Genomic DNA, 12,142 nt, shown 5'->3' with positions numbered 1-12,142 from the left:
TCTGTCCATGAACCTTTCACATTGATTCATCAGTTGTACATAATGTCGTATTTGCTCTACTCACTGTTTATACATAAACATACTTTTTTTTTTTTTTTTTTTTTTTTTTTGGTGAACCAAAATTTAAATGTGACTTTCAACCTCTAAATACTTAATAAGTATGCATCTCCTGAAAATAAGGACATTTAAACATACAAGTTTCCCCAATTTTTTTTTTTTAAGAACACTTTTGTCTTCATGCTGTCATTAGCTGGCTTCTATCACCTTTTGCTACATTTTTCTCCTTTGTTTTATAATTTGATAGAATTTTCTGTCACTGTCTTTTCTCATTTCCCACTTTGAAGTGTTCTATCCATTGCATGTTAGAATTTTCACAGAAGACTTCTTGTCACCACATCACTGGATGAGATTCATCAGCATTTAATAGAATCAAGAACTCCTTCCTGAAATTCTTTATTTTTAGTCTATGAAACTATAGCACTTCTTAATTTCACACAGTGAATTCTTTTTGCTCATCCTTAAATATCAGTGTTTGTCAGGGTTAATTCCTCCATGTGCATTCTTGGGGTGATTTCATCTTATTTCTATGATTTTTGCTACCCAGGCCAAGACCTATTTCTCTTCATGATTGCTTTTACAGTCCCCTAACTTCCTGCTTTTGACCTTTTCCTGTTTTAAGACTCATGCTAAATGCAAATTGGATGCTTACATTGCTGCTTTGCTTAAAATCTTTGGCTGATTCCCATAGTGCTCAGAGTAGAATCCAAACTTATAATCCAAGCTTCTAAGGGTGTATGCTATAGCTCTTTTTGTGCCTCTAAAATTTGATAGATCTCTTTTTCCTAGTCAGGCACTTCTCCTGGTGTACTGAATTATGTATAGTTCATTAAATGCATTACACCTTTCATGCTAGAGTCTCTTGAGTGGTCTGCTTATATCCAGTATCTGCAATGTCCCTTCTCACAGTCCTCTCTATTGCCTTCAGCTTCTTTACAACAATTCAAAATTTAGTTGTCAGATAATTGGAGTGGGGGAGTTTCACTTAATCCTACCAAACTGTCCTTTTTGCATCCATTGAATGTCTGCTAGAGTACTTAACCACCATTACACTTTATCTATTTACTTTCTTCTCATTAGGAAGTGTTTTGAGTGCAACAATATCTTATGTAGTCTAATTCTTAGTATCTAGCAGAGTGTCTGGGAGAGTAAGTGTGAATTCAGTATGTGCCAGAAGAATGAATGTGAGATGCAGTATTGTCTAATCCTGAAGTTATTGGGAAAGCAGTGTGACTGTCTAATCAGTGGATCTGGATATTTGGTTAGCTACTGGAAAAAAATCATTTTTAATTCCTCATTTTGCACCATATACCAAATCACTTGAATCTGAGTGGATTAAAATCAGACTGTTAAGAAATTAGAAAACAGAAGCAAATACTTAATTGGTTTCCAGAGAAGAAGAAACATTTTAAAGTAAATCATGATTGAAAAAGTTACAATGGAATAAGATAAGTATGAAATAAAATTTAATACTAAAGAAGTACTCGATTCCTAGACAGATGAAGTCATTAGGCCAAGTTAATGGGCCAAAGTTGTTTGGGTACTGCCAGACGGGGATTAAAAGGTAAATTTACACATACAAACACACAGACACACCAGTTCTGTACTCTTTTCTGCTCTTTAAGAAAGAACCCAAACTTTCTAATTGTTTTTTCAGGCTATAGTTAGAGTCCATAATTGTAATTGGATTTACTTTCTTTCAGTTTCAGTATTTCTAATCCGTATTTTCCTCTGTCTTTCCCTTTTCTATAAATGTAATAACTAACTAGTTGATTGCTCAAGTCACGAAACTGGCCACCATCCTTGATTCTTCTCTCATACCCCATTGTCAAATAAAAATTACTATTCTGTTTCCAGAATATTTCTCAATTCTGCTCACCTTCATCCATTCTCACTCTCACCGTCCCTATGTAAGCCACTATTACTCTGAAATATCACAAGGTGGGGTGCAGTGTTTTGAAATAAAGATAAACTTTACCATGTATAGTGTGCATGTCAGTGTTTTTTAGTATATTTGCAATGTTGTGCAACCATTATTAATTGTAGAATATCTTCATGACCCTGAGCAGAAACCACATACCTCTTAAGCAGTCACTTTCCATTGTCCTATCCCCTGACAGCAACTCTATTTCAGTGGATTTACCTATTCTGGACATTTCATAAAATAGAATCCTACAAATGGCCTTTTGTGTTAGGCTTCTTTCCCTTCAACATAACATTTTCCAGGTTCATTCAAAGTTGTGGTATGCTTTGGTACTTCACTATTTTTATGGCTCAGTAATATTTTATTGTATGGACATACCACAGTTTGTGTATTCATTTATCATTTGATGGATGTTTGGGTTGTTTCTACTTTCTACCTGTTAAAGATAATGTAGCTATTAACATACATGTACAAATTTTGTGTGTGTATTTCAGTTCCCTTGAGTGAATTGCTGGGTCATAAAGTTGTAGAACAAGATCATTCTCAGAACTAGAGTGACCATAAGTATTCTTAGTTCTTTGTGTTCAGCTGGGAAGATTTCAAGTTAGATACTTAGCGTAGTAGGCATGAGTTTAGTAGAAGGAATAGGAGAGGGTATAGGAAAAGGGGGACATTTCAAGGGAGAAAGTGGATCCTCTCAGACGGGAAAAGAATGGTGTGCCCCTCCTGCCCTCCAGTTTTATTGGGGATCCTAGAGAAGTTTCCAGAGAGTCCTACCTATATCCACTTCTAGACTTTTGACTAACAGCAAGATTAGATCAGACTTTCACGGTCCCATTACCCATTGTCTTACCCCATGGAAGGGAGATTTTGCTGTTGACAAGCTAAAGATCTAAGACAACTGCAGTTACTTTGACCTCTGCTGAAGGGGACTCATTGGAACTTGTTTTTTCAGATTTTGTGGTTAGGAGGCTTGACTTTTAACTATCTTGTCTTTGAGTCCTGGAATTTGGTGTTGGTAAGAGGTCACAGAGGCCCCCTTCAGGGGAACTGTGTCCTTATGGGCAGGAAAGAGTCTTTGGGCCTGCATTTCTTCTACAGGTAACAGGTTGTTTGCCAAAGAAGGTAGCGTATCCTATTGACTAAGCAAGACCACAGGTAAATTGCTTTTTAAATGAAGGCACATAGGGGTCAGCACAGTAGGCCCAGTTTATGGATTTATTGCCTTAACCTCATGCTTTCACCCTTCACATTTGTTGTTACCTATCAGTAATGGTAACTAGCTTTTTGAGGAACTATGAAGCTGTTTTCCATGGCAGGTTTATCTTTTTGTATCCCCGTCATAACATATGAATGTTTCAATTTCTCCACATCATTGCCAACACTCCACAATAGACTCTTAGCTCTTGTCTTTTATTCTCAGTCTGTATGCATAGCAACAGAGTGATTATTTTAAAATTTAAGCCCAGACATGCACAACTCAAGAGTACCATTCACAATGCATTTCAGTGATCTCATTCACACAAAACACGTGGTTGTGAAGTTATGTGGTGCTGATGGGCTTCCCGTGTATGTGTGTGTGTGTGTGTGTGTGTGTGTCTGGCCACCCTGATCAAATTACTGTGCTCCTGCTCCTCCTCCTTCTCCTCCTTCCTCTTCCCTTCTCCCTCGCCTCCTTTTTAAATCAGATTTGCCTACTCGTTGCCCACCTCTGAACTTCAGCCCTGGTACTTTTTTTGTAGAATACTTGATGCATGGGTAACTCCTAATTTTTTTGCTTTCAGTCCTTCCTCTTTTCAAAGAGATTCTGCACATGCTGTCTCTTTTCCCCTTCTGCCCTGCTCCATCTCTAATCAATTGTAATATCAGTGAAGATAAAGCCATGTATGCATCATTCATTATTGTCTCCTTGTTTCTTAATACTGAGACTGGCACATAATAGTTTAGTAAGTACCTATTTGAAAGTAGTGAATGGGTCACTAGTTTTTCAGCTAGCCTTTTTTAGACATTCATAGTAGGTGTCCATGCTTTTGTGATAGGAGTGAACAGGGTGTCATTGTATCAGTTATTAGCATCACTTTATAAAAAGATTGTAGTAACTGAGCTGCAATCAATATTTCTAGAGAGAAAAAGTATGAAAGACTGTATACTACTACAGGTTCTGGGAAAGAACAGAGATGAGGACCCAGATGATGTGACTTATTTAGAATAAAGAAATGGTATGCCAGAAATCTTAACCAGTTTGCATGACTCTCCTTGACTACTGATTTAAAACTTTGGGACACATGGGGTGGGGGTGCGGGTGTTAAGGAAAAGGGTTCAGCAGTACCCTTGGTACTTGGTTTTCTGAAAGTACACATTATAGATGTCTCACTAGGTATACTTAACAGTTCCTATTTAACTTACTTTTGCTCTCAGCTATAAGAAACTGAGCTATTTCCAACAGCCCTGAGGTTACAGTTGTGGGTGATATGGTAAGTTTAATAATAAGCTGACTCAGATTCTTACCTCTACTCTTGCCTTTATGCACATGTGTGCTTCTTATTCTTCTAGCAAATGGCCAATCATGTTTTAACATCTCATAACTGTTTAGAGCAATGGCAAAGCCATAGCTTCAAGTATGACATGTCAGTGTATTTATTTTACATTTCAGCAATCATTTGGGGAAGAATCTACAGTTGCTGATGGACAGAGTGGATGAAATGAGCCAAGACATAGTCAAATATAACACATATATGAGGAATACTAGTAAACAGCAGCAGCAGAAACATCAGGTTGGTATGATAGAAAAATCCTACATTGCCTTCTAGGTGTGATGTTTTAATAATCATTTTAAAGGTTGGATGTGGTGGTGCACACCTGTAATACCAGGGCTTCAGGAGACTGAGGCAGGAGGATTACAAGTTTAAGGCCAGCCTCAGCAACTTAGGGAGACTCCGTCTCAAAATTAAAAATAAAAAGGGTTGGGGATGTAGCTCAGTGGTAAAGCACCCTTGGGTTTAACTTCAGTGTCAGAAAGAAAGTCATCTTCAAAATGATCTAAATTATCTCTGGTAAAACATTGACTGTTAGTTAATAACTGTATCATATTTTAAAAGATTGTTCTTAGTGTATTCCTAATATATTTTTTACATGTTATAATTAAAAATATCTGATTTAAAGAGAGCCAGTATATTAAGCTCAGTATAATGTCGAGGTTATGCAAATATGAGATATATTTATTGAGAAAACCAGAGGCTGAGAGATTCTAGAGTATCACAGTTCATTTCTTTACTAACTATAATTAGTTTAGTGGTGGCTTATTGCAGAATAGTTAGCAATCTTCAGTTCCTTTAAAAAACTGAGCAGTTGTGATTAAGAGTAAGCAGTTTTGATAGGAAATAATAGATCAACTGCTGTGAAATAGTGTATAATACCAACAAAAGTCTTAGAATTACCTGAATATTCTCATATGCACATACATATTGTTCTGGTCATTTAACCTTTTCTTTATTAGCATTGCCTTAAGGCCACATGATTTTCATAGTTCCTGAAATATTGTTTTGGGACTGAATTGCTCTAAAATGTTCTTAGCATTTGGTTCATAGATAAGTTAATTCTAGAATATTTGTGGAAGTGGTATTTATATTTGACTACTGTGTTCATTAAAATGTACTTTAAATAAAGTGTTGTCAATTTAAAGATTCTAAGCACAACTAAGTGCTTCTGAGACTTACATATTTAAAAATTTTTTTTCCTACCATGTTCATATATAGTGAAATTAAAAATATGTATGTGTACATATATATATATATTTACTACACTTGAATTGAGAAAATATATGTAAATCTGTAAAGTATCTTTCTTTAACTGAACGTGGTTGCAGATTTCTAAACTATGGGGAAGGAATCCCCGGCTTGATTGTATTCTCTTGCTGCTCTGTTGGGGTGGGGGAGGGTGGGTAGATGAAGGAGTCACTTAGGGTATCATATTGATTGTATCAAATTGATGATCTGTCACCCATGAGATAATTCATTTTGGAAACCAATCTTTGGAACCCTTTTTAAAGTTCTAATGTATTAAGTTTTTTGCATTTGACCTTTATTCATACTTATTAGTATCTTTCATAACCCTTTTTAGATGTACTTCACCTTTACTTTCATACCCTATAATAAGAAAGAAATCTGTAAAGCAAGTTACTCCTCCTCTTCAGGAGAAACTGTCATTGCCCTTGGTTTTCATAGGAATCCAAGAACTTTAAATTTTTACAAGCTCACCTTGGTTTCTTATTATCTGACCTTTTAAAAGACTGTGTGGGAGACTATTTCGCTGCCGTTGTGAGCCATTCACAAGTACTAGCTCTTAATTGTTTGACATATAAGTTTATAATTGATCTATGTCTTTATATGTATTCTCACCTTCTCTTCAGAGAATTGTAGAATCCAGGGTTTAAAAGTATTTGAAGTTAGTATTCATTCTTAGCTACAGAGTAAGGTATTCAAGACCATCTGTTAAGAATAGTAAAATCAATAATCATAACAGTAATAACATCATTGGTGTTATTATTATTTTAGGTCAGTAGGGATAAAATTGAAAGAAGTGCCTTAGCATATTACTTAAAGTTAGGATGAATCATTTATCCCCTTTGTCCAAAATACTATATTCTTTTAAATCACTATTCATGAGACTTTTTTTAGTTCTGTTACCTCCAGATCAAATTTTGTTTTCTAAATCATAGACTGTTGAAACTCACAGTGACACTGGAGTTTATTTAAAAGAATTTTTTTTTTTTCCTTCTGTTACCTTAGTTTGCTTCTTAAATATTGTAATTTATAAAACTTAGATTGGAATTCAGAGCAATGAGTTTTTATTGGTTGTGTAAGTTCTTTTTTTTTTTTTTTCCTCAGACAGAGAAAAATAATCAAATCATTTCCTTTAAATTTTAGTATCAGCAGCGTCGTCAGCAGGAGAACATGCAACGTCAGAGTCGAGGAGAACCCCCCCTCCCTGAGGAAGACCTGTCCAAACTCTTCAAGCCACTTCAGGCCCCTGCCAGGATGGATTCGCTGCTCATTGCAGGTATAGTTAGGTAGAGCATGATATTTAGTTTTCTCTGTTCTTGAGGAAACAGAAGACAATGAGAAATTCTACAGACAGAAACATAGGCCTTGAAAGCTAGTGTATTTTAAATAGTTGAAGATGAATTTGAGTCTAGTAGGTATAGTTTCTGAAATTTAAGAATTGGTAAGTATTTTATTTCTCAGGTCCTTCCAGTTCTTTGGTGTATAACTAAACATTTTCAAGATGGCATTATAAGCTTTGTAAGTTGGAAAGCTTTTCCAACTTTGATGAAAACCAAGAAAAAATGGTTATGGTCTTCATAAGGCAGAGGATCATGTAGCTCAAGTACCTTTTTGTTTTAATTTGACTGGAAGTTTCTGATGTGAAGAAAATAGTCTCCTGCTTCAGCTTCTCTAGCTGCTGGTGTTAACAGGCATGTGCCACCATGCCCAGCCAAGGGCTGGTTTTAATATGTAACATTCACACTCTTCAATGGTTATATAATTTTATTTTTGTTGAAATTTGGTTAAATGCTATGCAAGTAAATCATCTCGTCTGTGAGAAACTTTGAGTGAAAAATCTTACTCAAAGAAATGCTGTTCTTAGTTTTTCAATTCTATTGATAATATTTGAGTGGGTGAAAAATTCAAATTCCTTAAAACTTTCTAGTTCACATACAAATTTGGGAAACTGAGATACAGATTCCTTCCTTTAGGACTCAATTCAGATAGAACTGGAGTGTTTATGCTTTCAAGAAGTGAATAGCTTTTGCATCAGATTATATGATTAGTTTTAAAATATAAAAGGCAGTAATAGAGCCATTCTTCAGGGAGGACTTTCTGCTTTTGGCTCAGGGGAAGAACCTTTAAACGGTTCCAGAGTGCAGATTATAAACAGTTATACCTATTCACATCTGAGTCGGATGGGTGTGGCTGCTCTGCCATGCTGTGAGCATATATCTCCTTTCTGCCTGTTAAGCAGAGGCAATAATATTTTCTCTATTGTCATAGTGTACTGTCTGTCAGTCTGTATAATCAGTACCTTTTGATTGATAGCTAGTAAATCCTTACAGCTGATAATCTTTTTAAAAAGTTGTTTTTTCTTCATTCTGTATGTTGTCAAGAGTAGAAGATAATGTCTTTTCAAAAGAAATTATGCTCTTTATTAAACCTTATGGAGAAATAGAATTGATTCTGGTGATTTCTGTATTATGCTGATTTTCTTGTTTGACTAGCATTCTAGATCATTTTACAACTTGGAGAACATTATGACTCTCTCTCAAATTCTCAGGCCAGATTAATACTTACTGCCAGAACATCAAGGAGTTCACCGCCCAAAACTTAGGCAAACTCTTCATGGCCCAGGCTCTTCAAGAATACAACAACTAAGAAAATGAAGTTTCCAGAAAAGGAGTATCGTGGACACTTGAGATTACACCAGGGGAACTCTTTGGAAGAATTTATATTTGCGTATTAAGAAGCACAGGGGATTCCTTGCAATCTTTGGCTATAATGTCTTTCTAGCCAATAATTAAAAAAAAAAAAAAAAAAAGGACAGAATTTTGATTGCTTGTTCATTTGGTTTCATGTGTATTTTATATGTCCTATTTTTACTTTGTTTATACTTGTCTAGTTCCATAGATAAAACAAGACTCTGTCAGGCTCAGATCTGCACACTGTACTATTTTGCTCTTCTCAGGTGCTACATTTTGGCCTATGGTCCAGAGCTGCCTATTCCATCTCCCACCTGGAGAGAACCTGGCACCTGTAGTAAAATTTTATACTTCATCGTTTCCGGATGCTTTCTTGAATCCCAGGCTTTGTGCATTTGCCCTGATACTCTTTGTCCCCAGGATGGAATCACCCGACCTACTTCTCCCATTGATCTATCTTTTCATTTCTTCAGGTGATGGGAAACCATTTCCATACTCAGACCATGCATAGGAATTAAAAAAAAAAAAAAAAATCATTACAACAAAGGACAATATTGTATAAGAAAATGGGATTCATTTTGTATATGTTATTATTTTTAGGATTTCATGTCTTTTCATACCATGAAATACAGTCCTGCTAACAGAAAGTGTTGTGAGTGGGGAAGGAGAAATTGGTAGAACAGTAGTACACTGAAAAAGATAAAAATTTTATGTTTGAAAGATCTTTAGAGATCTCACATTTTTGTAACAACAAAATCAGGGAAGTAACAACTGGTGGGGATAGTCATCTATAAGACTATTAGATGGCAGTCCTCAAGGCAGATTATCAAAAAAAGAATGGATAAAGGATAAGGAGAGTTAAGAAATCCTTATTTTCAACATTGTTTTAAAGATAACACTAAGGCTATAGGATCAGTAAGCTGGATTGAATCAAGTTATTTAACCTCCATGTTGCTTATCCATATGAGATGAAAATATTGCCTTATAGTGTGGTTCTGAGTGTTAAGTTCATTGAAGAATGGGGGACAGCAAGTAGGACGGTAGTTGATGCAGAGCAGGTTCTCATTACGTCTTCATGACAAGAGGCTCACTCTAGGCAGTCTGTCCAGGTTGTGGGGTTATTAGTTGGATTTACTTTTTTTAAAAGCTTGGGTCTTAAACATTCTAGACTCTAAGTGATTGCTCACTTATGTAATTATTTGCCTAATATGAATTCCTAGAAGCAGATTTACTCATCCAAGTATGCGAATTTTAAGGCTTTTTACTTAGTTGCCAGATTGCCTTCAAGAATGATTCTGCTGAGACTGAGGGTAGCTCAGTGGTAAAGCCTTTGCACAGCATGAGGGAGGTTCTGATCTCAGTCCCCAGCAGTGCAGAAAACAAAGCAAAAACAGAAAAAGATAGGCTTTCCTGATTTGCACTCCCACCTATGATGGTTCCTTATTTGAGTCAACATATATTTCAGTGTGACTGTTAGGCGGAGGGAATATGTTCATGAACAAAATCAAAATTGTATACTCTGATTGGCTAATTTTTCTTCATTCTGATTTCCTGGATTCAGAATTAGACAGTTAAAGCCCTCAGAGATTAAAATAGAAAGAAAATCATTTCAAATGTAACCTTAATTAGTGTTTTTCTTATGGTGTAAGAGTAATTTTAACAATTCTATTAATGTTTTCTTAAAATTGATTCTTTTTATGATACCTTGTGATTGTCTAGATTCCTATAACTCAGTAATGTGTGAGTTAGCGATGGATGATTTCATTCATTTTTGAGTAGGAATTACTGTTGTGGGAAAAACTGTTAAGGAAAACATCAATGAAAATTAAATTACCACATAGTGTGTATTGTTACAAAATTCTGTTCACCATTTGATTTGAGTGTTGTATTCTGATATCTTTTAAGAAGAAATACATGTGGTTCATCTTCTATAAATATTTGCAGTTTTCAAGTTGAAATGAGAAAGTCTCAGGAACGGAGTACCAGATTTAATAAATCATTCACTTATCTAAGAGAAAAAGGCAAGAATGACTAAACGGGAAATTGATTAAGAACTAAGAATTAAAACACATTTGAGTTAACCCTGTAATCACTGATAATGCTTTATAAAGTGCTAGAAAACAGCATTATTTTTCTTAATCTTAAATGAAAATGTCTAAGAGAATACACCTGCTTTAGCCTACTTGAAATACCTTATTTTTAAAATTCATTTTTAAATTTATATAGACCCAGAATGTAAATGAATATAAGGGTACAAGGTGATGTGATTTTTTTTTTTATGGGAAAATGTCAATTTCTTATTTTATTAATGTAAACATTTGATACCAAAGAGATTAAGGTAATTTTATGAATTCAGAATTGTTTTAAATACATGAAATTTCCATTTTACCATATAGTTTTATAACACTAGTTCAAATACATTTCTCTACAACTATTCTTCCAAAGCGTCTTTGGGATTAACTGAGTCATCCCTAATGTGGATGTGGCTTTACCACTGATCCTGAAGTTAAAACAAATAAAATTCCAAATATTAATAAGCTAACAAAAGGTCCTCAGATAAATGGGAGTGTTAATCTCCAAGACATACTGTTGAAATGTTTCTTCTGATTCAGCAGTTCTAAGTCAGAATCTTCAGAAAACAAGGGCAGAACAAAAGCACAAAGACACTTTCGCAGCTTAAACCTCCAACAGTCCTAAACCCAAGAGAAGCAAGGCAAAGCAACTTGCAAACTAAAAGGGTCTCCAGTATTTGCATCTCAATGAGCTTTCAGAGATACAGATACCTGAGACCTAACATCAATATATTTACCATCTTAGCTGCGGCTGCATTAATTATGTCTAAATAGTTTAATACCCATCCAAGTCCAAAGGTGAAAGAACACATAGACTGATATGATTATCGGCAAGAGCAGACTACAAAAGCAAAGGCTAGCAGTACTGGTGCAGCCCCTGTGGGAAGTTTTCTTCCACAGAGGCAGAGTAGAACAATCCCGCTAAAGAGATCAGTGGGATCAGAACAGTCAACGTAGGCAGAGACAGAAACATTCTTCTTCCCCTCTTACTACACGCCACCTTGTTTTTAAAAGGTATATAATAGTAAGAAAATAATTGTTGATTTTTTTAAATTATGAGCTAGTGCTGCTCCGTTTCTTTTGTTTCTTATTTTGATGTGTCGTCCTAGCTGCTTGTGGTATCATATTAGGAATTCCATCAATGATTGGATAGGCTATTCCCAACTCTTCATTAATCAATTCATTTGTTGAGGCTTCATATCTGAGCGGCTTCTTGGAGAGCAGACACACTAGGAACTCCAGCAGCGCCTGGTCGAAAGTGCGGGACGGCTCTTTCGCCCTCTCGTTCTGATCTGCCAAGGACAGCGACCCCGTCGTGCGGAGGCACCTAGGAGCGATCGCTGACTGCGGCGCGCGTGTCCTCCACAGCGTTGAGGCGAGCCTGCAGCGTGCTCCGTTCAGCATGATCCCCAGCGGGCAAACGCTGGGCCTGAGCCTTCCGCTAGGGGTAGCACACCTGTGATTTCTTTAATACAAGGTGAAATGACCAACCCAAATCAATAATGCATCACCTCAAATATTTGATATGAAAACATTTGAGATCCAACCTCCCAGTGACTGAAATATATTAGCTATTAGCTAGGTTCACCACAATGTAATATCTAAAAAAAAAAAAAA

The 12,142-nt window shown here is 35.9% G+C and overlaps 2 protein-coding genes and 1 pseudogene across 4 annotated transcripts in view; 1 reads left to right on the top strand and 2 right to left on the bottom strand.

Annotated features, from left to right (window-relative positions):
• The window catches only part of EIF3H (eukaryotic translation initiation factor 3 subunit H), a 97,326-nt gene extending 88,513 nt beyond the window's left edge, over nucleotides 1-8,813 (top strand). The window contains exons 6-8 of one of the 2 annotated variants that reach the window (XM_079142093.1): nucleotides 4,635-4,755; nucleotides 6,907-7,039; nucleotides 8,312-8,813. In XM_079142093.1, the coding sequence (XP_078998219.1) occupies nucleotides 4,635-4,755; nucleotides 6,907-7,039; nucleotides 8,312-8,409 (352 nt within the window). In that variant the 3' untranslated portion in view covers nucleotides 8,410-8,813. Of the gene's footprint in view, nucleotides 1-4,634; nucleotides 4,756-6,906; nucleotides 7,040-8,255 lie in introns of both variants that reach the window. The other variant, XM_079142094.1, reaches the window with a different exon arrangement.
• Nucleotides 8,378-11,625, bottom strand: LOC306663446 (phosphatidylinositol N-acetylglucosaminyltransferase subunit Y-like; annotated as a pseudogene). The gene has a single exon. The product of its transcript is annotated as a phosphatidylinositol N-acetylglucosaminyltransferase subunit Y-like (transcript).
• LOC306665317 (protein preY, mitochondrial-like) lies at nucleotides 11,579-11,929 on the bottom strand (the record flags this gene model as incomplete). The annotated part of the gene is made up of 1 exon (XM_079146725.1): nucleotides 11,579-11,929. One exon carries the CDS (start codon nucleotides 11,927-11,929, stop codon nucleotides 11,579-11,581), a length of 351 nt encoding a protein of 116 aa, XP_079002851.1.
• Nucleotides 11,930-12,142: the final 213 nt, after the last annotated feature.

This window comes from Sciurus vulgaris, assembly GCF_902686455.1.
Source record: "Sciurus vulgaris genome assembly, chromosome: 1".
Taxonomy (NCBI): domain Eukaryota; kingdom Metazoa; phylum Chordata; class Mammalia; order Rodentia; family Sciuridae; genus Sciurus; species Sciurus vulgaris.
Note: the sequence above shows the minus strand (reverse complement) of the source record. Positions and strands in the feature narration are given on the sequence as shown.